Genomic DNA, 26,729 nt, shown 5'->3' with positions numbered 1-26,729 from the left:
GAGTAAGGCGAATCGGTTTCCTTGGGACGATTCGCGGCGATCCCTCGGCTCTTCCAACTCGAACTCCACTTCTTCTTCTTCCTCCTCCCTCGAAGCTCTCGTATTTCCTCTATTCATCATCTTCGTAGTCTGCACTTTAAAGGAATTCCACGAGATCTGGTTTGATTAATTTTAACTTCTTCGAAGCTTAACACAAGATTATATCACTCTTACACTGCGCATTAGAGATTGGAAAGTTCAAATCTCTAATCTCTAATGCGAGTTTTCTTTAAATCGTTTCTTCCATATTCTCAGATTCTCATCTCATTTGATTTTCGAATAGATACCAACGAAAGAAGAGAAAAGTTGTCGGCCATGGAATCAATTCTGACCCCACCCAGTTCATATGCATCTTTAATTGACGCTTTAAACGTTATCCTGTTTGATTGATGGAAAATTAGATAAGCTGTTTGATCCTTTTACAGTGCAATTATTTGGGCTCTGTTCAATTTCAAGTCCCCTTGAAAGAACACATGGGATAGAACAACAGTTTGGCTGCGCCTTTGAAGTTGAGAATATAAGAATATTGAGCCGTGTGAGGTGAAAAAAATAAGAAAAAGAAGAGAATTTTTGGAAACACTGTGATTAATGGAAGTCTGGCATGGCATGTCCACCATGGAATCTATGAACAGCACAAATATTTGTGACTGATTCTTAAAATGCCAATGATGGCTTGGGGCCTAATCGCCTCCATGCTGTGGCGAACAGCCAGAAGTGAAAACTACAATTCAGCAACCCCAGTAATTCTTTATATGAGAGAGAGACGGTTATTGGAAAAAGCTAGATAAAAGGGTCATTATGTCCTGCCTATGTGGGTCCTGGGCCGGGCGAGTTTGGAGTCGGTCCAGAGAAGGATCCTGTCCAGCCGTGGTGGGAGCTGGACCATCCAGCCCCGCTAAATGATAACAAAAACAGGGTTGGGGTGGTCAATTCACAGGTGGGTCCCACCAGGTCCGAGTCGGTCCTAAGTCCTAACCTCTGGTATTTTTGCACAAAATGGCTCACCTCAAGACTCAAACCCAGGCATTTGTCTTGGCAATCCAAACCTTATACCATTGCAGCTTAGGCAGTTCATCTAATAATAAAGAGTCCAATCTTTATGTCTGCCCCCACCTTCTCTTAACAAGTTCCATTCCTGATAGTGGACCAATTTGTTAACATAGCACTGCATAGAGCTGTCATCTCCGATGAAGGAAAGTTCATCATTTAATCATATTGTCAATTTTTTTTTTCTTTTGATAAATGTCTTGACAGTAAGTTCTGTTCTGCTAAAATAGATACATCAAAACCACAAGGGCTATAATGCATTTTTTGCAATGCAATACTTTGCTATGTTAGTTCTCCCTAAATATGGTTGAAATGAAAGAACAGCAGAATGCAAGAAAGAGTGTGTGCTTGTCTGGGTTAATGCTATTAAACATCTTGAGATTATTTTTTCAGGAGTAAGAATAATCTTCATTCAAAACAAACAACCATAAATGATACTTTCCAATGTGTAAGTCATCCAAGTCTATCAGTGACAATATGAACAGCAATGTGTACAAATTACTACTAGTCGAGAGCTTGAATCATGTAGTAAATGATACTTTCCAATGTGTAAGCCATCCCTCAGAGCACCATCTCTTGCTGGTTCATGGCCCAACCTCTGGATCCACTGGAACAAGGAGTTCAATCTGGTCGCAAGGAATCAAGAACTATTCTTGATGTGATGATATCTTCATATACCTAACTCATTCAAAGCCATCCATGATCCATCTGATCCTATTGCAATGTCTCCTAATTATAATTGTGCTGCAAATCTGTGAACCAGTTTCTCCAATTCCTGGACAGAACCCATACTCTGCTTAAATTAATTATATTTCCCATATGGGGCCTGAAACTATCACCAAACTATCAACTTTCTGATTCCTTATAATTCTACTCTTGCTAACCCAGTATTTCCAGCCAAAACTGTCATCAAAATTAAGTTTAAACATGTTCATAGGTAAGAACCATGCTTCTCTTAATGTTACATTGCCCCTTCAAAATCCTATCATTTCTGTCTCTTCAAATGCTCCAAATCCCTTGGCTGTAATTGTGGCTCTGCAATTATTTCCTTTTCTTTTTTGGAGATGAAAGTTTTTTTTTGGGATGGGGAAGGGGGTGGACCACTAGCGCAATGGGAAGCCAAGATCTGCTATTAGCAGGATACAATCGTAGGTCAGGGTGATAAAAAGTCACTAACAAATTAAGTTTCTTGTCAATGCATCCACCAAATTTCAATGGATTATGGAGCTTTTTACACTCCCCCAACTCCCATGGTAAACAGAACCAATCAAGTGCTGATGCATCAATTCTCTCTCCCCACCAATTCCCAGACATCTCATAGTATTTATTAGCAATCAAATAAGGACAGCACCCACAAACCCAGACCAGTAAGCTGGTTCTTGAATCCATTTGTTTAATAGCTACTAACCAGTCAAATGGTATCATTTCCTTGACAAAATTGGACTTGTGTGGAGCTCAGGGTAGTATACCATCTAGCATTCTCTACAGGGGCTGTGACAGCTAGTCACATCTCACATGATACATCCTATTCAAAGTTAGAATTCAGCTCATTTCCCAATTCTCACTACTCAACATATTCAACAGGCTTCCACACATTCCTTTGGGACGTATCCCGCCATCTTTAATTGCCAGTTGATCTGATAGAGAACTTCATATATTCTTGCAGACTGAGGATGAGATTTGTCCCCTGCAACAAAGTCATGAACTTTGTTATTCATCTCAATGGAACTTCCTCCTGGTATCTTCTTCACACCCTTATCTCGCATATCCTTCCTCACCATCCCAACTTCATTCCACCTCCCAAGTGCTGCATATATATTAGATAGAAGTGTGTAGTTTCCACTGTTATTGGGCTCCAACTCAATGAGATGCCTCAAAGCACTCTCTCCAAGCTCAAGATCCCCATGGATTCTAGAAGCTGCAAGAAGAGATCCCCAAATAGCTCCATTTGCTTCAAATGGCATATCTCTGACCAGTTCCTTCGCCTCTTGGAGATAACCAGCACGCCCAAGAAGATCGACCATACAGCCATAATGCTCAATTTTCGGCGTTATCTGATAATGTGACCTCATATTGTTGAAATACCATAGACCTACATCAACCAATCCAACATGACTACAAGCTGAAAGGATAGCAATAAAAGTAACCTCATTTGGCTTTACCCTCGCTTTCTCCATGCGAGAGAACACTTGGAGGGCTTCTCTGCCAAGCCCATGTAGAGCTAGGCTGGCAACCATTGTCGTCCAAGTTATAACACTCCTATTCTTCATATTTTCAAAAACTTCCGTTGCCTTCCCTATATTTCCTGATTTAGCATACATGTCTATGAGGGCATTGTTAAGGGGAACAATCCTATGTAAACCAAGCTTATCTATGTAGTTATGTATCCATTCTCCTAACTCAAGAGCACCCAGATGGGCACAAGCCGAAAGGGCAGCCAGCATTGCAATTTCATCAGGTTCCACATCCTCAAGCTGCATTCTTCGAAAGATTTCTATTGCCTCACTAGGCCTGTTAACCTGAGCATAACCCGCAATTACAGCAGTCCATGAGATCACATTTCTCTCTGGCATCCTCTCAAACAGCTCGTGGGCACTGTCAGCATCTCCAACCTTCGCATAGCCAGCAACCATTGCATTCCAAGAAGCCACGTCCCTGTAATCCATCCCATCGAATAAACTCCGGGCGTCCGAAATAACCCCACAAGCCGAATACATCTGAATCAGAGCGGTGGCCACATGAACATCAGAATCCAAACCAGTTCGGATTGCGTGGCCATGAATCTGTTTACCCACTCCAAACGCAGACAAATGAACTACAGCCTTCAATGTAGAAGGAAAAGAGTAGGTATCCGGTCGAAAACCCATAATTTGAATCCTATTATACAAAAGAATAGACTCTTCTGCAAAATCTGTTTTAGAGAGAACCCTGATCATGGTGTTGTAAAGATAAATATCTGGTTGGGTTTTGAGACTGAACACCGAATACCCATAATCTATAAATCCCAAAATCGAGCATGTGGAGATAAATTTACTAAGGAGAAGATTGTCCTGGTCGAGACCTCTAGGAATCATGAACCCATGTGTTTGAATAATGTGTTTGAAGTTGGAGCAGCGATCTAGCAAGGAACCAACGTTTGTGTCAATGGGTTTATATTCATAGAGTTTCTCTTGGAAGGCAGACGAAGATAACCTCCGAGAGACGGATCGTATCATCCGTTGCAAAACAGAGCAGCAAACTCCCCTCCCTTCCGCTACCAGGCGGTACGTATCCTCTCTTTCTTCCTTCGATCAGTCACAAAGCAATTCCAAACAGTAGTTTCTCTTCTCCCTCGCCCACAAAGCCATACTGTAATCTCTCGAGCAAAACCTAGAGGATCCGCACATCCCAAGCTGGTTTTTCTACATCCCGCTCTGTACCTTCGAGGCACATATGCCACAAACGCTTCAAATCTTCCTATGAGAGACAGCCACCGTTTCAAAACATGGAATCGGGAATCTAAATAGGCTAGTGCCGATTTCGATCCAAATCGGTCAGTATCAGTCGGATTAGGCTACAATCGGCCAGAAAGTGATCAGAATTCATAGATATCAGCGAGAATCGGCTGGATCGATCACGACCAATTTCCCATTTTTTAAACTGTATACACAACAGTGGCATACCGTTGCCTCATTTTGCCAATGTCAGAGTATGATCACGGTTTCAAAAATTAGAAAACAGCTAGGTTAACCGAATCGGCCTTTACTGTTATGTGTGTCCTGAATTCTTATGCGGACCCGAAAGGGATTTTTTCTGAGGTTGATGATGTATAGGTCCAAACTTGGAGGAGTATTTCCTTGTTTTATTGCTGAGAGAAGTGAGGTTTGGGGATGTTTCAAGTTAGGGTTTATGTGGAGAATTCTTACAACGACCTTTGAGACTCTTGAGAGATCTTTGTTGTATTTTCTTCCATTACATAGTGAATCATCTTCAGTTTCGCCCGTGGATGTAGCACGTTACATTGGTGTGTGAACCGCATTAAAAATCTATGTCATCTTTGCTTTGTTTTGTTTCTTTGTGTTTCTTGGTATTTGTGTTAACATTAATCACTCCCGATTCCAACATATTCTATACAGCTAATTCATACCAAGAAACCCTAGAATTGCTAAGTTTTTTGAAAGCCAATTCTAAGGTTTTTGGGATGATTCAACCCAGATTCCATGTTTTTAGATGCTAAATGGGATCCATCTAAGTGAACTTACAATTTTTTTTGCCAGGATGAAAGAGACTACATTTGACATGAGACATTTGGAAGGGCTAAGGCTGCATACATTATGATTATCCTAAAATCCTGTAGTGGCGGGAGCCTCGTGCATTGGGTACGCTCTTAATTTTTTTTTTTAATTTCTGGAGATTTGTAATATCCTCATGTGGCCATGCTCATGTACGGGAGAAGTATACATGTAGGTGGATGCATGTGATCAGAGGCTTGCAGTATCTCTTTGATCAAATTTTAGCATGGAACATGTGGCATCAATGGAATTTTGTGTCAATTATGAGGACTTAGAAGCACCTCAATTAGGAGATCAATTAGACAAATGTAACTTGTAATAAATGAATAAATCATCTGATCTGGCTAACTTTTGGCCTGTGTCACAAGTCTTGATCCTTTGAAGATAAGATTGCATTACAGAATGGGACAGGACCAAACCTTCTATTTGCTTATAAAAGGTTAGGAGTATTCCATAGGGTCGAATTTGATCAGCCCATAGAAGATTGAGGAATTGTATTTACAAAAAAAAAAAAAAAAAAAAAAAAACCTGTGTGAAATGTTCAGGTATCAAGTTCTAAATACACCTATAGAGGTGTCTCATATAGACAGTCCCAATATATATATTTACATGCTTGGTATGTGCTAACTATAGGTTGTTCTTCCCCACTCAAGATGATTCCCCTGTATTGTCAATTCTTGTAATGAGAAAAGATAAGGTAGTAGTAATAGATTTGGAGTGCTAAGGAAATTCTGGGATGACTTCTTCTTAGGACTTTTACCGAATTATTTACAACAATAAATTTGGGAGGTAGGATACAACAGAGGTCACACTGCAAAAACATCAAATTTACAAGAAGCATAACATTCATGTTTGATCATTTTCACCACTTAAATACAGTTTCTGACCATCATAAATCATGTCCACATCTAGGATTTTCCCACCATCTTCAGATACAATGCAGGAGGCACCTGAGTATTTTAGTTGCTCTGCTGCCATCTGGATGAGCTCTTGCATTGTGCGTGGAATCCACAAAACAATTCCTGGTATTCTTTTTTCTTTTGGATCCCACGGGTGGAATGGAAATACTGTGCATGTCCTTGGGTGCATTTTATCTGTTTGTGGTAAGAGAATTTCAGTCAATAACTTTCTGAAGATGATAGAAGTGATGATGATGATAATGATAATAACGATAATTAGTAAGAAGAACAGCTGACAAGCTATTAAGCCATATTGTCTGTGGACGGGACACCTTAAGGGCATGTTTCCTGAACATCACATTACAGTTGGCGTGCAACATATTCACCTTCTAATAAAATAAAATAAGTAGGAATTGCATGGTGCAAAATTAGTTTAGATTGTTGTGTGAAGAACTATAAATGGTTGGAAAGATGCAAGAGTTCTAAAACTTTAAACAACATAACTTCCATGTGGACTCATGGTTTGACTTCTGACCATTGGATGGATGGGAAAACCTTGGTTATGCCATGTGTCAAATTTGGTGGTACATCTCAACCATATAACCTATAATATATTGGGTTCCTCCTTATATTTTCCAATGACCCAAATCCCCAAACAATTCCAAATCTGATTATAGGAATTTTTAGACAACTTTCAAAGCAATACATTGCCATGTGGAGAAGTTAGACTGGTCTGAAAATTAAACAATAAATCATGATAACATGGACACTAATGTCCAATGAATTTGAGCCCTATCCCAACTACCACATGGCATTAGTGCCGTGGCCAGCCTTGTATCTGCTGAAAATCCAACCCTACTCATATATCACCTTAATATTTGCCACTAGTATACAGGAACACAAACATAGCTAAGAAGATCCCATTACAAATGAACAACCTTGGACAAGCATCATAGAAACTTGAAGAACTAGAATGAATAATAGTCAGTTTCCAATTTATTAATATCTTTATTTTTACTGCTTATGGACCATTTTGTCAATGAAAATACCTCTGATTTCCTGTGAGTGATCAGGGTGGTCAGACAACTGAGCATGTTTCGCGTCTTCCAGAAGCTTGATCAAATTCTTGTTGCCACACATGCGACCTTCGTCAAGAGGAGTATTTCCCCATCTGCAAAGAAAAAAACTCAAGTTTTATCCTTTTTTGTTATCCTCTAGATGATTACTGCACAGTTTGAAATTTTCAGTGAGAGGACATACTGGAATGGATCTGAGCTCTACCAAGGACCATAGAACGATGGTCAAAGTTTACTTGAAATTTTTATTCAGGTTTTCACAGTGATGCTGATCATCATACCAATAGTTCCAGAAATCAAATGAAGTGGAAGAGGAGATGACATGATGACAGAATGAGCATGAATCTGAAATTGTGAAAGCAATGAATGCAAACCAGCAGTTCTTCCATCAACCTTTTTACACTTCATTTCATCTGTTTTTCTTGTTGATGAAAGATTGATCACCTACAACTTGGGAAAAATTGGGTGGTAGGAAGTTCCCTTTGAATTTGGCTCTAAACTCTGAGAAGTTCGTAAGTTCCGGAACAGTAATTAAGCTCAAGTCAAATTCAAGCTTCGACCATTTGGCCAGAGCTGCTGGAATGTTCTTTTCCCAGGCAAGGTGGACAATATTTAAATTTGTTTGAATTTTGGTTGTGGAATCATTACTATGAGCCCTACCACAAATGGAGTTTTAAGACTTTTGGCCTTTGAATTTCATGGCCAGAGAGCTTCTTGCCTACGCATTCTGATGCATGAGTTGATATGGTTGCATTGTCATTGAAGGGATCCAAGAATCTTAAACCCACTCTTTTGTTATCTTGCCTACAATTTGACCTGACCTTAGCCATATAGCATCTCTTGCTTGGACCCATTCTCTTGATTGTGTGCTGCTTTAGAATAAATATAATAGAGCCACGGGATAAATTCAGGATTCTATAATCTTGATGAAACCATGAGATTGGAATTTATTGGTACATTATCCAGAATCCCAGGTGCAGACTTGGAGTCCATTCTATCAATCCAAGTGAGGAATAGTTGAGTAGGTGTAGTGGGTAGCAAAAAAGCTAAAATCTGGATGAAACAAAAAAACATGTTGTAACAACCGGTTATCCCACAGGCTCAAGCTATTAAGGGGAACAACAATCAACACCCTCCTGCACGTGCAGGCCCACACACACACACACAAAACTTTGCATGTGACACCATCACATGGCACTGAGGATGCAAAGCATGGGGGCACAACAACACACAACACAAACCCCTTTCAATTACCAGGGGTTGAACACCAGGCCTCCTGGCTCTGATACCATGTTACAACTGCTTATCCTGAAAGTTCAAGCTGTTAAGGGCAACAACAATGTCTATCAACACATGTAATACCCCTAATATAACAATCAAGATAAATATGAAACTAGTACCTGTCCTTCGAGAAAACACTTGCACCAGCTTCTATCAGTATTTTTGCCATCAAATATAATCCCTCTGCTGCAGCTACATGAAGTGGTGTCCGGTGATCATAATCTTTGGAGTTTGGATCTATGCCATTGGACAATAATCTTTTAAGGAAATCTGAATCCCCTTTAATGACAGCATTACAGAGACAGCCACCAGCATCATCAATATTTAAAGATGCCCCTTTTTTAACAAGCAAAGCTGCCACTCGATCATGCCCATTCTTGAGAGCTTCAAGGAGGGGTGTGTTTCCAAAATTATCTAATTGAAATCAATTTATCAAATACATTACTAAGATATCACTCCCAATACATCCATTATCTGGCCAAAAGAAATTTTTGAAAACCTGAGAGCATGAACAACAGTGAAACGTAGGAGTTACCTGAAGTTTGGATATCCACACCTTTCTGAATGAGGAAAAAAGTAATATCTTCATATCCTCTTGAAGCTGCAAGATGCTGTTGAAATAAAAAGCTCCTTTTAATCAGGCAGTAGAAGGTTTCTTATACTAATCATAAAAAGTACTAACGACATATTTTCTTATAAAATTCTCCTAATGCACTCCACTCCTAACTGATTATAATGAAGCATATCCAATCCCAAGATAAAAGATTAAATAAACCCAATTTGGGTATTAAAACTAAAGCGACCAAACTAAGTTAACAACATACCAAGAATATTTGTTAGAAATTACTTACCAAAGGTGATCTTCCATCATAATCTGTTTTACTTGGATCTGCTCCAGCATGGATTAAACCCTTAAGCTGATACAAGTCTCCGTGATAGGTAGCATTATTTACCCTCAAAGCAAGTTCAACTTCTTGCTTCCCAATATAAAATGTGATGTCAGATTCCAGTTGCTTTATCCGTAGATTGGATTCTTTTCCCTGTTAGTTGATAAAACTGTTAGAAATTTTCAGATTTTCAGCACCCTTACTGATTTTGATGTAAAAGTTCTCATGAAAAAGCAATATAATATTCAAATAAAATATTTCTTAAGAAAATTATAGGAATTCCCTGGAAATAATTTTAAATATTATCTTAGATTGTTTAATACCTCATGTGCACTATTAACAGCCAGGACTGATTAGAAGAAGGAATAAAGAAGTACTAACAGGGATAAATAAAATTTTAAGCTAACAAGAGAAATTGGTTTAACAAAACCTTTAATGGCTGAACTACCTCTAGAAGGTTACTCAAGATTCTCCTTCCATCAAAAAAATATATCTGTAGGATATTTGTGAAAGATTGTTTATCAAGCCGTAGAAGCCTACATAGTTCACGGACTTGAATTGTGCTAGGCTGAGGAATGTTGCAGAGAATGGAAATTTCCCCAAAAGAGCTGTAACGTTCCAGGAGTGAAACACTCTCTTCAAATCCATCTTCCCCTATGCCTACCTCCTCCTGTGCACGGAATCTTGTTAGATCAATATAAATAGTTGAAATGTGGCAATCCAGACTCAATGTTTCATACAAATGGAAAATGCAAAATTGATAGACTATATAAAACAGTATAACCATGATGGAATGCCCCAAAGGTAGGATGTATGAAGATAATTAAACTAAACATTCAAATCATGGGAAGCATGTCCTTATAACTCCAAAAACAGGGCTCAAGTTATGGTTCTTCCAAGGAAAAACAAAATTTCAAACTAGGAAACAATGTAATTCCTCAAATATCGGAATCTACTTGAGATGAAAGTTCATTAAAGTAAATATCAAATAAAAAGAGGAAACTTAAGATGACTTGACATTATTTCCGTTCTTTATGGCAGATTAATCAATGAATTATACTATAGTTATCTATTAGATGTCATTGTCCAATGCCACCCTAAACAATATGAATTAATAAAATCTAAAGAGACTTATTCTTTCCTCATAATTTTTTATTAACCAATTTTATTTAAGTTGGGGTCTTGGGACAGCAGAATGCGAGCTAACACAATGAAGAAAGACATGTTTCAATTGGGATGTCAAAAAAAAAATGAATTTTAAGGACAAGTGATTTGTACCAGCACACCGTGACAAACAAAATAAATTTGATCCACCACATTTCCCTGTTCTGTAACCACTTCCCTGGGAAGAAAAAATTCCTCGTGGAGCCTGATTACCTGCAAAAGAAGAATGTGTAAGATAGATTTCCGCATTCTATCTTATATCTATAATATATCATTGGAAAGTGAATCCTTGAATACGGACTAATGTTACATCAGTGGAACCTAAAAGAAAATACAGAATTGCAAAAACAAAATAAGCTATATGGAAACACCTAAGTAGGTGATTCTCAACTGGTTCTAATATCATTAGCATGGTTTTTTTGGATGTTTTACAAACAAAGACCTAAAAACTATCCTATAAATGATTTCCACAGACCCAAAAACTATCATCTCTTGTGCTTTAGTAGCCCCGTTTCATATGGAGCGGGGTGCACACAATCACCAATATGCACTTCAAAGTGGTCTTAGAAATCAAAATCTACCATTTTCTAGGACACTGATATTTTTCAATATTAGCTAGAAATGCCTCCACCATAATTTGAAGGGCACCTTGACGGCAGATGCATAGGAGGAGGTTAGACATCCCCAATCAGCACCTTCATCAGCATGCATTATCCTTCTTGGGATCTTCCTTTAGTGGCCATGCAATATGTAAATGCAAACTGAAATGGTTGGAGCTCCAAAAACAGATCAAAGGGCCTAAACCACAAACTTAAGCACCTCAAGCCAGTGTAAATTCCAAATAACATGTGTTGAAGCAGGATGAAACAATAACTTGCCAGGTGGTATATCAGAGAATTATCTAAGAATTTAAATCTTCCCAAAGTTTCATGTTAGAAAGTTACAAACTTGCCAAGTCTAAAAAAAAAGGCAAAAACATATTTAAAACGGGGCGGGGGGGGGGGGAGTTCACAAAGTGAAAAGTGATAAGTGGGAGCAGCTTGCTAAAAACAGAAACATGCTCTGCCAGTTCCAAGCAACCTTCAAAGATCAATATTATATTATTTTTAACTCCTGACTTCTAAGATTAAACATAAAAGATCTGCAATTATTGGTCTTTCAAATTTATGGTGAAAAAACTTACAATCTGATTGATGAATTCAGGAGAGCATCCTTGAAAAAGAGGGACCTTTTCAATGAATGGCTTATATATTTTCTGTGAAATCTGCAAAGAAGAAAATGCTTGTTATGGTACATCATGCAATAGTAAAACATAAATAATAAAAGAAAAGAAAACGGCCCGATGGTGATATTGTAGATACTGCAAGCATTCACGTCATCAATTCTGTTTATGTAAACTGTGGAAATGAAATAACTATACAACGATTTAGGTATCCTTGGAACAGGTACATCCAGCATGACCTGAAGGAGATTTTTCATAATCGGGAGATAGTTTCATTAGATAAACAGATTACATAATTTGACAAGCTTCTAAATGAGCTTTCGGAAAGAGAAGAGATTATATAGATATAATTATCAAATCAAGACTCTGGTCTTCAGATAGATATTCTTTTCCGTTTTTTATTTTGTTTCAAGCTGACATGTAAAGTCTCCAACCCACAGTCAGTACTGGTTTAATTTTATTAACTAGTATAAAAGAAAAATTATACAGAAATAAACACACGTGAAAAGAAGGCACAAAACATAAGTTTCCATCAGGGCAGTAACTAAAACTAATCTTTCCACAAAGTCACTCCTGAAGTGACTTAAAACTCTGGCTTCGAAAATAGACCAGTTACGGAGGGCCTGTTATGTGTGGCCCCAATCCCATTTGATTTTTTTTTTATTATTATAGAACAGGAAAATTAGAACATGTTTTTACCCAAAGTTCCCCGACACTGAACAATAGATATTTCAAAGACAGGAAATTGTTTTGGGCATCGTTGGAGAGTGAGGAATGCATCCTATGCATGTTCTCCAAAATACCTATTAGAAACCTACCAATATTGTGGCTTTTAGGAATTTGTTGGAGCATCAGGAATGTGTCCTAAGCATTTTCTCCAAAATACCTGTTTGAAACCTACGAATATAGTGGCGGATTTCTTCAAGAGGAAAATTTTGGAAATCAACCTGCGAAGCCTATAGAAATAAATTCTTGTATAGATTAGAAAAAATGAACTAACCTGCCAATGAGTCAGGCAAAAGTTTCAAGGAGATGAACACCCATAGAAGATCTCTTGGGGTGCAAAATGACACACATGTGCCTCCTACATAATATGGAAATTCCAAGTCCAACTTTATTGGTTTCTAAATTTGTTTTGTAAATAAATTAAGAATAGTTAGACGAATAAATTATACATCTGCATCTTATTCTTTATTATAATTTTTTTAGGAGAGTTTAACTCCTTTATTAGTTCTATTTTATGTTTAATGCGTTCCTATTAGCTGTTTCACTGTGATTAATTCCTCTTCATTGAAGGAAAATTATCCGTCATAGATTCTAATTTCAGTTACCGTAGACTATGTCTGGGTGGATGTAAAAAGAATTAACTGAAGCTTTTCTAGTCATTACCAACAAAAAGTGTGTTTAACCAGATGGAGGTGTAATGTTTGAATTCCACTAGAAAGTCTACAAATAGGGCAAGCTGCATTATAGTTGAGAGATATTTTGGTTGTTGAATAGAGTTGATTTTCTTAGTGCAATCCCCTGAGTTCACATTTCATTGAGAGTAGCTACAAGTAAATACCTGAAAGGTCCTATTTCACATTATTCCTAGTTGGTTGGGTCCTGACCATATAGAGTATCAAAGCAATGATGAGTTTTATGTGGCCCCTAAACTAGCAACCTACTCCGCCGAACCAAATATTATCAAGCTATCCTTCTTCGTTCTCTTGAATCTGTGAAGAAATACATCCGTTTCTCAATTTTGAAGATTTCAACTTTGAATCCCCTTAAAACATCAACGATAATGAAGAATAGCACTTAACAGGAACATAGCCTGTTCAATTTTGATAAATATTTTAACCTGTATACCTTTTCTTGCCAAAATGAATATTCCATGACCCAGTACGATGGATTCTGTAATATTCCCCGACAACGGATGGGTATGGGTTAGAGCCAATATTCCATCTGTATTATATACCATGACTTCAGGAAATTAACTTGTCTAAATGCCCGCAACAACCTCATAAATAGAATCATCAATTGAAACATGGCTACCCCTCTTATCACACGCATAAGTATTTGGGGATGTTGGTGCAAGAAAAAGGAAAAACAAGAAAATCCATTTTCCTCATCTCCTTACCAATTCTGTCCAACATTTTGAACTGATAAATTTGAATTTCACCAGATCTCTTTTCATTTCTAATCCATAAAAAAGGTACGTTCTCAATCCTAGCTGTCTCCCACACCATATGATCCATTTCTATCTGCAATTTCCTTAAATTTCTCAATGTTCCCACTGTTTTTCTGGGAAGCTTGAGCAATTCACCAAAACTAGAACCATAGAGTTTCCAACTTCAGAAACCTAGCAAACTCAAATTGTCTAATGTAATGGTCAAAAGTAACCGTGCAGCTGCACAAAGAATACAATTAAAAAAAATCATTTAGGAACAAAATCAGCCACATGATTGAAATGAGCAGATAGTCTATCCTATTGATCAGATGAACCAAAAGTTGCTCAAATGCATAATATTGACAGACTTCACAGTTATATATATGTATATGTTTATTCATGTAGTTTATCTCTTTGGTTATAAACTGGTAAAACTATAGTTTTTAAATATTTCGAGTTTGACAACCAAAATCTCATGAAATTAGTACCCTCCATTAGTTAAAAAATTTTCAATCATGATATGTCTATAATTTCTTATTCTAGTTAATATAAAGGCTCTGTTGCACGTTTAAATATATCTCATGCATTATTTTTTGGTTGTGATAAACAGCTAAAAATATAAGCATGCAGCTAAATACTTCATTCTTACAACTGAGAGGAAATGCAGGAATAAGGATCACATTTAAATAAAACAAAATGTAAACCTCACTGATATGCAAATAAACCAGTTGCTAGCAGCATACAAGATGATAAGCTCTAGAGAAATAAATAAGTGAGCAGTTGCAATAGGATAAGGAATAGGGGAACTAATTCAAAGCACTAATTCAGCAAAAGCTTTTATTCGACTGCACATTCATACCCTTGCACGTATAGAGACTGGAATATCCTGAAGAACAGCAGCATCAGTGTAGTTGCTCTCATACTGTAACCTCAAGTGGCCTTTGATTTGATCACGAATATCCTTTCCAAGTTTGTTTCTGTTCATATATTTTATTACATCTGTCATTTTATCTCTAAACATTTCTGTTTTTGATCCTTTTACGATTAATGCTGTCATGTTACCAATTAGATAAGCACCAAGAATCATGTCAAATGATACAAAAATCATGATGAATATCATTTCCCTGATATTGACTGCATGTATATCTCCATATCCTGTAGTGCAAAAGCACAAGCATTAGCATTTCGATTGTAAACAACACTAATAAGTAATACACGATGACGAATTTTGCAACTAATTGGTATCATGCACACTAATGGAACATATAAGTATTCTCACAGAAAATATGACCGACAAAAACAAAGGAAAATAATTTCATATGTGCTAAAGAGATCAAACATTTCTAAGCAATTGCAGATACAGACGGATAATAAATCATTAAAGCAATTTTTCTTTTGTATAGATTTTCTTCTATATCCAAGAGTGCAGAGAGAGAAAATCAGAAAGCTCTAATGGACCAAGAAGCACTGGAAGTTTAAATATTCAAAAATGCCTTGAAAAACATCAAATGAGGAAGTTTATCTACAAGTAGATTTTATGAAGGCATGTTTATAAGCTTTAAAAATCTACTTCTGCATATTAAGACACCTTTCCTGTTCCAATCAAAGCTGTGCCCTTTGTTAAAGCGCGTACCACAAAATATTTTCTCATTAACTATATCCATTTCATCTCTGGGCTTCCTTTCCTCTCTTTAGGACAATTGACAAGCACTGATGCACTCTAATATCATGGCTAAAAACCCCAATGGCATCTATAATTCAACAAACAGTTAAATAAATCTGAGACCATACAGATAATCCAGTTCTTTTGCTGATGCTTTAAACATCTAGTCATTAGCTGTCTTTGCTTTCTAAATGCCAAACTCAGCGGCAAAGTGTATGTTGCACAAGAATCCCAAATAATAAACTTTCCAAAGCATCAGATATCCATTTATTCTTAGTAGTAAAATAATGTTGAATATCTTTTCTGAAACAGAGGGCGGGCCTTGGTGCAACGGTAAAGGTTGCTCCATTGTGACCAAATGGTCCTGGGTTCAAGTTTGGAAACAGCCTCTCTGCGAAAGCAGGGTAAGGCTGCGTACATTATGACCCTCCCCAGACCCCGCAGTAGTGGGAGCCCTAATGCTCTGGGTACTCCCATTTTTTGTCTTTTCTGAAACAATTTTCAATTCCCCCGAGATAATATGATTGGTTCAACACTACAATTTCCAAAAATTGAGCATTGGGATGAAAATAAATGGTGCAAGGAATTTGTTTTGCTCTATTCAGGAATTTTTACCATGATACCGCCAGGAAAAGAATAATTTTTTTTGACAATATGTGTGGATGAACTCATTTCAAGAGTCCAAACAAGTAGGTAGGAGTAGTGTTGGCATATTACCTTAAAAGTCTCTCGGTGGAATTTGTCATGAATTTGCCAAGAAGCATTTTCAAGTTAGTTTTACATTGTATTATTCCTTTAAAAGACAAAAGGAGGGAAATAGGGTTCTGAAAATCATCCAAGATGGAAAGGTCAATATAACAATATGATCTGCATCAACCCGTGCATAAAGAAGGTTTCTGCTTTCACCCATTAACTTCCATTAGGTTGAATTTCAGTGCTATGTCCAGAAAATCTAGGAAATGTCTGTTGACATCCAGCTTTCTCCAAAATATCATTAGGAAGTTAGACTTTAGTAGAGTTAATCACATTTCTAAAACATTCCTTCTCAATTCATCTTTTACACAATCCATTCTTTGATTAGTGAAAACTGAAAACTAATAGTTCATTATGGTAAACACATGAGATCAGACTTAAAAATTTCCTAAGCTGGTGAAGGAATTTTTATTTTTTTTTGAGGAATATATTCTACTTAAGAAGTAAATTAATCTTTTCTAGCCTGAAATTTCGCCAGCTTCTATGCTAAATTTTTGTCTGAAAAAATACTACCAGGTTTTTTAACATGAAATCCATACTTTCAAATAAATTCTGTTAGTAAAACTATTTCATGTTTCCAAGCATAGGATTCTATAATAACTCTGATTGAGCCAATATTATCCAAATGATAATTGAGATAGATAGAACTATCCTCCTCAAACTGGCCTTTAAACCCTCTAAACTCAAGAATGTCTGAAGATGCTCCAAATTTTTGAGTGTAGTTCTCTCCATACTTTTCTTGTAATAGCTCTTCTATGTGCCTAAAATTGACAAAGAGCAAGAACTCAATGAACTATACCAGTCCTTTTGCAACTTTTGGGTATCTCCAAACAACCCTAGGAGTTAGTTAAATCTAAATACAAGCTCCTTCAACATATCACTATTGATCCAGTCATAAAATCTTAGATTTTAAGCCAGAAGCATCTAATGTTTGGTTAAAAACCAAAAGAAAATAAGAATTGCAGAAACAAAATACACTATATGGATACACCTAAGCAGCATGAGTAACCCATGATTCCCAACTGGTGGATTTTTTGGATGCTTTACAAACAAAGACCCAAAAACTATCCTATAAATGATTTCCAAAACAAAGACCCAAAAACTATCATCTCTTGTGCTTTATTAGTAGGCCCCGTTTCATGTGGAGCAGGGTGTACACAATTACTAATTTGCACTTCAAGAGTGATTTTAGAAATCAAAATCTATCATTTTCTAGGACACTGAGATTGTTCAAGATAAACTAAAAATGCCTCCACCATAATCTGCAGGGCACCTTGACGGCAAATGCATAGGAGGAGGTTGGACATCCTCAATCAGCACCTCCACCAGCATGCGTTGCCCTTCTTGGGATCTGCCATCAGTAGCCATGCAATATGAAATGGTTGGAGCTCCAAAAACAGATCAGAAGGGTCTAGACCACAAATTTAAGGACCTCAAGCAAGTGTAAATCCAAATAACATGTGTTGCAGCAGAATGTAACAATAACTTGCAAGGTGGTATATCAAAGAATTATCTAAAAAATTAGATCTTGCCAAGTTTCATGTTTGAAAGTTATAGCTTTCCAGATCTTAAAAAAAGGAAGGTTTATAACTTTCCTAGAACCCATCTCAGCCGTGTGAGTGACTGGTCTCCTACTTTTAGTGGCGGTAATCGCTGTCGCTATATACGACTTTTCTTGTAGTGTGTTTGGTTAATGACTGAAAAGGAAAGATGTCAACTGGAAAGGGGGCGATTGGGACATGGACATAAGGTCTTTTGACACAATCAATAATTAGATTATGTTCAATTAGGCCTTGCTCTAGCCTCTTTAGGTGTTATTACTTCCTTGGTAGCTCAACATGACTTTTCTTGTAGTGTGTTTGACTAATAACTAAAAAGAAAAGATGTCAACTGGAAATACCGAAGAGCATTAAGTTTGTATACTTTAATTGCAATAAACGCCAATTGGTTTTCCTGCTTCTATTGAACTATCAATTAACTCAAGAACAAAGGATCAAAGATTACAGGCATATAGGCAATAAGGTATACTTGAAGTGCAAATGGAACTGTAGTCAAAATAAGAGAGGGTTGATCAAATGATAATTTGCAAGTAATCATATAAACAGATATCAAATGATATGGGCCCATTTCAAGCTCAGGTCTATCTGCCAAAGCATCCCAAAATATGATCGAACTCATGAGAAACTGTAGGGCCAGGGATTAGCCAGGTTGGGCTGGTTCATTTTGGAAAATGTCCAGCCTGAATACAGTTGGAGTTGCAATTACACCAATAGGTGGGACCAAAACTTCCAACCCACGTTCAATAAGAAAGATATTTGTCAAGGTGAACATGGAAACATGATACAATAGTGTAAGTACCTCGGTCCCCGCTGACAGGGTTTCCTCAACCTTATTGGCGACAGACTATTGGTCGGTTATTATGGGAGTATCATTTTGATACATTATCATGGGGTAGGGGTCATACTTCATAAAAATATTAAAAGAAAATGAGGAGTCGCCACCTAGGGTTAGGGCCTAGGACCCAATGGGTGTAGCCCTATCCGTTATGAACGGAAACAGGCTACATGATTCTATATGGTCTGGTCAGAGATTCGGGTAAGGGGTCAGGTTACAAGCATGGAAAGGTGTTAAGCACCCATCTTGCCCAGCAAAAACCGGTCTTTCTGTTATAGATGTTGAAAGGGCGAATATTCTCTCTTCATAATGTATGACTACATAATGTGCATTCTATTTACACTATATACATTAAAACAGGAAAACACAAAAGACTACATTATAACAACAAAAATGCAATGATTATACCTTCACATGAGTATTCCTCGGATTTTGGTGATCCCTTGGCTCAGGGGGAGACGGATGGATGAATCAACACTGATTCTTTGGGTAGAATGACGGCTCTCTGGATGTGTCTTTTGTTATCTGTAAGCGGATAGAATAACGGCTATAAAAAGGAAGTTTCGTTATCCGTGTATAGACGGAATAACGACTTGACTAAGATGGGATCGCTCTTCGCTCGAATGGGTAACCGACGGATCTACCCACAACTCGAAACACTGCTCAAAACTCACTTAGAAAAGCTTGAAAGAGGGCAAAAATCGGACTGGGAGGGTCTCGCTAGGCTTGAAATCCATGAAATTAGGGGAGGGGGACCCTTCTGTTTATAGGGGGCACCCCATGTTTCAAGGCACCGGATAAATCAACCATGGTGCCATGGAGGACCTCCACGGCGCCGTGGACGACGTCTGCCTGCTGACGTCACAGCCCCCCACAGCTGTATGGTTTTTTGCCACGGTGCCGTGGAGGACTGTCCATGGCGCCATGGTCAATGTGGACCATTCCTCCTACTTTTTGGGCCTTAAATGGGCTTCTTTGGTGTTTTGGGCATGTCTGGACCTATGGGCCTTGTTTTCTTGGGCTTTTCAAGGGGGAATGGTGCGATGTTCCTCATCCGTGTCCCGTTGTCATCATTGCCAGGGGTGGTGGCAAAATTTCAGTGTCTGCAAATAGGTATGCATCTATAGTGAGGCCTACAATATATATTACATAATTCAGGTTTAGTTCTTTTGTTCATAGATTTTGAACCCAAAAAAAATGAATACAATACATATCCAAATCCTGAAAGAAAAGATTGTAACCGAAAGCTCAGTGTTAAAGGGGTCTAAAATGCTGGTTTTAGAACCTTGGAATAATTTACTTGTCCTTGATCCCTCATATAATATGTATATTAAAGAATCACTTTTTTTGTTTAACTCAACTTGAAAGTCAATTCCCTTATATAGCAAAGATAAATCAGATGTGTTTTAGATATGTTCCCTGAAATAGGAAATTTCAGCAGTTTTCACACCCTCAATTCAATCTATAGACTTTGTTTCTCAATAACATCATAGTCACGTCACTAATTATTTAAAAAAAAAAAGGTTTGAAACTAACATAGTTCAATGAAGTGTGGGACCTACAAGAGTCTTCATTTAGGTTTAGTAAATAAAAGGTGAGGCAGAAATTACCTACAGTTGCCATGGTTACAATGGCAAAATATAATGATGTCCAGTAACATTTTGAAAGATCAATTTCTCTGAAGTTGGAATAACTATAGTCTCCCATCTTTAAGCTTCCTATCCATGTGAAACCCTCCTGGGTGGGAGGCAAAGTGGTAGCAAGATAATAAAAGATGCAGGCAGCAGTATGGGTGCAGTAGAGTTCAACAACAAGAAGTTTCACAATTCGAGTAAACAGGTAATTGATCCTGATGTCCTTCTCTATCTTCTGGAAAAATTCTTTTATTCTCCACGCTCGACTTAACCTAATCCATAAAAGGTACCTCACTTCTTCTTTCCTTCCACAAGCCTGATCAGAGTAGAAAATCTTGGAATAGTTAGGGAAAAAGATATATCTTGCAGGATAATATAATTCAGGGACCTTTACAACTTCCAGAAATTGTGGAATACTAGACAGAAATGTTATGAAAATGAAGAATATAATTTTTTCATAAATTAAGTAAGAAAAATATATGCAATGCTCTAAAAACATAAGGGGACATGCTATACAGTAAATAAACAGTGGCTCAGTTTCACCTACATGCAAGTCAGTTATAACTTATAAGTACGGAAACCTGCAATAAAATCATTTGATTTTGCTTTGTAATGAATTAATCATCAAGATGTATTTATCACCAGAAAGATTCATTTCTTTAAATCTAAAATAAGGTCTATGCACTTTGGAGTAACAATTCTGAATGGGAAACTGGAACCCATTAACGAACTCAACTCACCTAAGAAATTTCTAGTAGCTTCAGCATATATATGTGAAGAAAATGGGTATACCAAAATTTAGGTGAAGAACAGCGATGATTTTGGATAAAAGAACAGTACCCTGTAGATAGCGTCCCAGGGTAGACAACCAATAAAATCTACCAGGAAACTCGATTTCAAGTACCTGTTAAAAGGCAAAAACATCAGAAATACATGTAAGCATTAAAATCCAGTATACCATTTTGTAATTGCTCTAATGAAGGATAAGAGGGGGGGGGGAGAGGGAAAAGAGATGCACTAAGGAAGTAAAGAGGGAACATACCGTAGAGCGATGCGATTACGATTGTAGACCATTCGATAAGTCTGTTCATCTCTGAAAGCGACGAAGAACTTGACAATGATGTCGATAAGGAATGCTACTTGCCCAGCAATGTCGAGTAAGAATAAGTTCTCCGGCAAACCTCTGAAGAATCCGAACTCGAATGGGGTGAAGAAGGAAGAATAGGTAGCCCATAACAATATGAAATGCTTCCACGTCTGATACCACCTGCAATTGTCTTCTCTCCTCAGTTCCCAATACAAAGCCTTACTATTATAACAAGTTAAAACCTTAAAACTAACCAAACTACTTTTCGAAACAAGAAAAGGGTTTTGGCGCAAAATATTCGTCATTTGCATACACGAGCTGGGCTTGTATGGATAGGCTCACTTAGGCCCTACCTGATCAATTCAGGCCCAGTAGTCAACGAGCCAATCCAATAGCCCTGGCCCAACTGTCCAACCGGAATATTGCCTCAGGAGTCAGGACCACAGCTCAACGGTCTGGTCTGAACGAATGGAACCAGACCAAATTGTGTGGTCAAACAGTCCAAAATAATGGTTAAAATAGTCTCAAATTAGAAAGCACACCAAAAGCCCCTCAACAGAGCCCATTTATCGAAAGTGAAACTTGAACGATATTCCCACCCAGTGCAGGGAATGTTCATGTACGTGAGTATACGTGAACAACTCATAGCTGTTCAGATAGAATCTATTCTGTCCATTTGAACGGCTGTGAGTTGTTCACTTACGCGCTCACGCACCTGAACCCTCACCCCCTTATTTGCACCTTGCCCATTTATAAGTAGATTTGCATGGACATACGTAGAAGTGACACTAATGTTGCAATTTTGAAAATAAAAATCACATAGCAACCCACATCAAGACATCTGTCATTTCATTCAATATCGCATAGGGTGATTATTTTCCTTACCAAAAATTACCGTCCCATGCATCTGTTATGATCCATATGGAAGATGGAGTGGTTGGTACATGTGTATCTGATGGTGCTCAGGTGGAGTCTCGAGTAGTGAATGACTGAGGATACACTACTGTATAATGGACAACTGGAAACCACGAACAAGTAGAATAATACTGAATCTCATCCTCCGTATTACTATTAACTAATTTAAGTTCCATTTACGTTCAACCCACACACAACCATGACGTCAAAAGCTGGTGCGTTTGGATAAGTCATTTTTTAGTTTCTTCCTTCTTTTCCTTGTTCGAGCGGGCGAGTGAGGAAGTAATCGAAACTATATATGGTTCACATGTGAGAAGAAAAACAATGGACTAAAATTCTAGGTTTTATTTAGTTGTAAGCCAAACTATGGTCTATGACACTATGAATAATATATGTCTAAATTCGAAAGAAAAAAAAAAATCAGACTCTGTGAGTTTCCCATGACTTGGGGAAAACACAAAATCAATAAAAACTCAGATTGTGAAAGCAAGGGTAAGGCTTCGTATATTATGACCCTCACCATATTCATAGTGGTGCGAGCCTTGTGCATTGGGTACATTTTTTTTTTAATTGCTAACTTAGTACAATCATTTGGGATTTTGGACTCCCGACAAGGGTTTTTTTTTTTTTGTTAAATTCAATTCGGATGATTCACTCTAATCAAAACCTGAGTTTCCAACTATGGTATACACATCGAGAATCAAAAGACTCAGATTTTCTTCATCTGTGGTCAACTAAGAATCTTTTTACCCATAAATTCTATAGTGATTGGATGGGACAGTTGGACACCCTAACAGTATTTTATAGCAATGAACCAGAATAAAGACTCAACCAGTTTCGATTTGATTGGACCGTTCAGGTTCATTGGTTTGGTTTTGGTACGGGAGAGTAAAAATGGTCTAACCTTTCACCGTTTCACGTTTGACGCCTCGAGTACTTAAACATGCAAGCAGTCAATTAAAACGGTTGGACGCAACACTGTATGTCCATATCCCTGAATCCCATTGCGTTGCATACCAAAATGTGATAGTGGGCCCGAAACAATATAAAAGGAAACATAGACGTAAGGGTGTTAAATGGTTCGGTTTCGGTTAAACGGTTCTATTCAGTTCGATTTTGACTGCTTGAGGGTAGAAATCGTAACTAGACCGTTTAACTAAACGGTCTCATAATCAAAACCTGGACCGTTTGGTAAACGGTTTCGGTTAAACGTTTTTTAAACTGTTTCGGTTAAAGGATAATATACGGTTTTACACGGTTTCAGTTAGACGGTTCTATACACATTTACTACTCTATTTACTAATACTAGTTATTAATTAATAGTTATTACTTATTACTAAATTTATTTATTTTTTTTTAAAAAAAAATTCATTAATGAAGATACTTGACTGCTTAGTAGTTGCTACTTGCTAAGTTTTGAATTTTTATTTATTAAAAAAAAAAAAGTTTGTTAGGTTTTTAAATGGTTAAACGGTTTGAAACCGTTGGATTAATCGATCTAAATCGAACCAAACTGATTAAATAAACGGTATCATTTCTAAAATCATAATCCAACCATTTTACTAACGGTCTATCAATTTTGGTTTAAACGGTTCGATTTGATTTCGATTTGATTTTGATACACTTATAGACGACAGTGGTGGAAACGACGACTCCTGAGTCCTGAATCTGAAAGGGTTAGTTTTTTGGGTTTTGGCCGCCATTTTTAAGAGAAAACTTAAAAAAGGAAGCAAAAGCTTTCGCGGAGATTCTGAAAATTTGGATAATGGATAAAGAGCCATAGACAGGTAAAGAAAGACGGAAGAGTGAGTAGGTCTTACGTTGAGTGTTGCTTACCTGTTATCGGGATGGATGAAGAAACCCTTGAAGCCTTCGATTCCTCTGATGAGGCGGTCTCCACTGAGTTTCCTACCATTGAATTTCATCTCTAGCAAAGCGAATCGACTCCCATGGGACGACTGGATTCGGTCTTGCACTTCCTCAATTTCGAATTCCTCAACTTCATCATCTGACGAATCCACTACTTCATTCTCAGAATTCCTTTTCGCCATCGTCGCCGGTAACTGACTGATTCAACCTCGTAATTAATCAGAAGAGAAAGAGAGAAAGAAGGAGCTCTGCTGTATGTAAACAAAAAACAAATGGAAAAAACACAAGGCACACAGTGATTGAGAAAAATTCAATTAAATCCATATTGGAAACAGAGATCTTGGAAATTATCACAAGATAGAAATTTTTAACGAACCAATCGCTGTTTGGATTTCGCAAGAGAAATATTAATGGGTTAACAAAAACAGCCGTGATTAATCCAGGCGAAAAAGTAAAGCAAACTGAGATTGAAGGATCGGAGTAAGAGTTTACTACTGGAATCACAAGAGAACCGGTGATCGATGAATGACGATAACGATGTTGGCATTAATTTGGAGTGATTTCTTTTTTCTTTTTCAGTTCACGGAGACATGAAATGTCTGCTGATACAAGTGGCCTCTTGAGTCTTGAATCAAAGAAACTTCAAGAAGGGTGGGGTATATGTATATAAAGGCCGGGAAGAGACAGAGAGGAGAAAAATCCACGAAAGCAGAAGCTCTTGAAGGAGAAAGATGTTGCAGTCGCGATCGCATATCGCTTTCGCAGGCTTCTAACACAGCGAAGCGATAGGGGTGAAGGAAGAAATGAACTGTGAAAGACAGCAGCGTGAGTAAACTGGTTTTATACGATTTTCTAAGCTAGCGCACGTTAGTATATTACTCCCCACTCTGCGCATCTTAAGGACGCCTGCTCTATCCTAAACTGAAATCTTTTGTGTGGGATCTTGAAGACACCGAAAGCCAATTCTGAGTGGTGGTGAATAATACTTCGTCTTTATCAGGTCACGAGCTATCAATATATACCAATCACCTACAAAATCGATACCGTATCGGCATGGATCAGTTGTATCGGACATATTTGCCTTTGATTTGAGTATTTTTTACTGTTTTACCCTTTATTCATATCATGTCACTGATACAATATAACATAGTATCAGAATTGGTAACTAGCAAAACCGATACTTATCATTTGATACGACACCGATACCTCAAACCATGATATCAATAACCTCTTAAAATCTGTTGGCCATGGAATCGATAACCAGTTAACCACAGACAAATCAATAGACACCATGAGTGCGCGGTTTCCACATTTGACATTTGGAAACAATAGGTGCCAATGAACCCACTGTTCCAGATTGAAAATGAACCAAGTTTAATTTGGGGACCACAAGAAATTCCAATTTAGTTTTGTGTGTCAGCTCGTAACTTTCTACTTAAATATCTCTCATGTCGACTCTAGAGTACTCTTGGAGTTTATTAGATTCCAAAAAGGAAATCGAAATAAAAATCTTTATCTCCACTAGTTCTCTAATCGAAATATGATCAGATCAGTAATTCAGTAGTAGTGAGAATGTGAGACGACATATCATATCTTTGAAATCAAAATAAAAATCTTTATCTCTACCAGTTCTCTGATCGAAATATGATCAGATCAGTAATTCAGTAGTAGGGAGAATGTGAGACGACATATCATATCGAAAAGTCAAATAACCTTTTTTGGAAATATTCTGAGACCACAAATTTTCAAGGGCAAAAAATTAAGGAACGTGGCTCCGATGTATATATGGACACATATCTCATCGAGACATTACCATTTAGGACACAACAGGGGTATTTGTGGAAGAAAAATGTGCATGTGTAATGTTGTAATTCGATGTGTATCATCTACCAAATATAGTTAGTAACTTAGTATGAGCCTTTGAAGCAATTAAACTTGAAAATTTGTATGAGACACGTAAACTCAAAAATTTTAATTTGATGGCAAAAGGTTTCATGGTCCGTGTAAATCATATAACTGTGCCATATCGAAGGGTGATGTTGAAATGACATAGGTTGGTTATGTGCTAAATTTTGTTTTTATACTTAATTATCATTCTATATATATATATGTTCGTGTAAGGGTGTCAAAATCAAATTGATCTCTTACCAAAAAAAAAAAAAAAAATTCAAACTGATCGAAACCGTTTATTAAAATCAGATCAAATTATTTATACAAAATTTGTGCAATTTCATCAAACGAAAAAACCAAAGTATGTTTTCACATTTTGTAGTAATTAGAGAGATGAAGTGTTCAAAGTTTAAACCACACCTTCCTTTTCTTTAGCCATCTGATCATCAGCCCCATAACTCTTGTTACTAGCTTTTTTGAGTTAGT

At 37.4% G+C, this 26,729-nt stretch overlaps 2 protein-coding genes across 3 annotated transcripts in view; both read right to left on the bottom strand.

The window, feature by feature from the left end:
• Positions 1–24,584, bottom strand: part of LOC122655778 (potassium channel SKOR-like) — a 42,033-nt gene extending 17,449 nt beyond the window's left edge. The window contains exons 1-13 of one of the 2 annotated variants that reach the window (XM_043850103.1): positions 24,321–24,584; positions 21,525–21,749; positions 21,323–21,386; positions 20,459–20,798; positions 14,898–15,193; positions 11,848–11,928; positions 10,779–10,877; positions 9,949–10,170; positions 9,465–9,653; positions 9,149–9,224; positions 8,733–9,027; positions 7,306–7,427; positions 6,436–6,451 (exon numbers count right to left, since the gene is read on the bottom strand). In XM_043850103.1, the coding sequence (XP_043706038.1) occupies positions 6,436–6,451; positions 7,306–7,427; positions 8,733–9,027; positions 9,149–9,224; positions 9,465–9,653; positions 9,949–10,170; positions 10,779–10,877; positions 11,848–11,928; positions 14,898–15,193; positions 20,459–20,798; positions 21,323–21,386; positions 21,525–21,749; positions 24,321–24,535 (2,240 nt within the window). In that variant the 5' untranslated portion in view covers positions 24,536–24,584. Of the gene's footprint in view, positions 1–6,083; positions 6,452–7,305; positions 7,428–8,732; positions 9,028–9,148; positions 9,225–9,464; positions 9,654–9,948; positions 10,171–10,778; positions 10,878–11,847; positions 11,929–14,897; positions 15,194–20,458; positions 20,799–21,322; positions 21,387–21,524; positions 21,750–24,320 lie in introns of those variants that run through there. The other variant, XM_043850102.1, reaches the window with a different exon arrangement.
• LOC122655779 (pentatricopeptide repeat-containing protein At5g56310) lies at positions 2,511–4,443 on the bottom strand. Its single transcript, XM_043850104.1, has one exon. It carries the CDS (start codon positions 4,299–4,301, stop codon positions 2,664–2,666), a length of 1,638 nt encoding a protein of 545 aa, XP_043706039.1. The 5' UTR covers positions 4,302–4,443; the 3' UTR covers positions 2,511–2,663.
• Positions 24,585–26,729: the final 2,145 nt, after the last annotated feature.

The sequence above is a fragment of the Telopea speciosissima genome, chromosome 3 (assembly GCF_018873765.1).
Source record: "Telopea speciosissima isolate NSW1024214 ecotype Mountain lineage chromosome 3, Tspe_v1, whole genome shotgun sequence".
Classification (NCBI taxonomy): Eukaryota; Viridiplantae; Streptophyta; class Magnoliopsida; order Proteales; family Proteaceae; genus Telopea; species Telopea speciosissima.
The sequence above is the reverse complement of the archived record's forward strand: the minus strand, read 5'-3'. Positions and strand labels throughout refer to the sequence as shown.

Bases quoted from the DNA above. Each gene is read 5' to 3' on its own strand.
- LOC122655779 (XM_043850104.1), bottom strand. From the start codon at position 4,301: ATGATACGATCCGTCTCTCGGAGGTTATCTTCGTCTGCCTTCCAAGAG.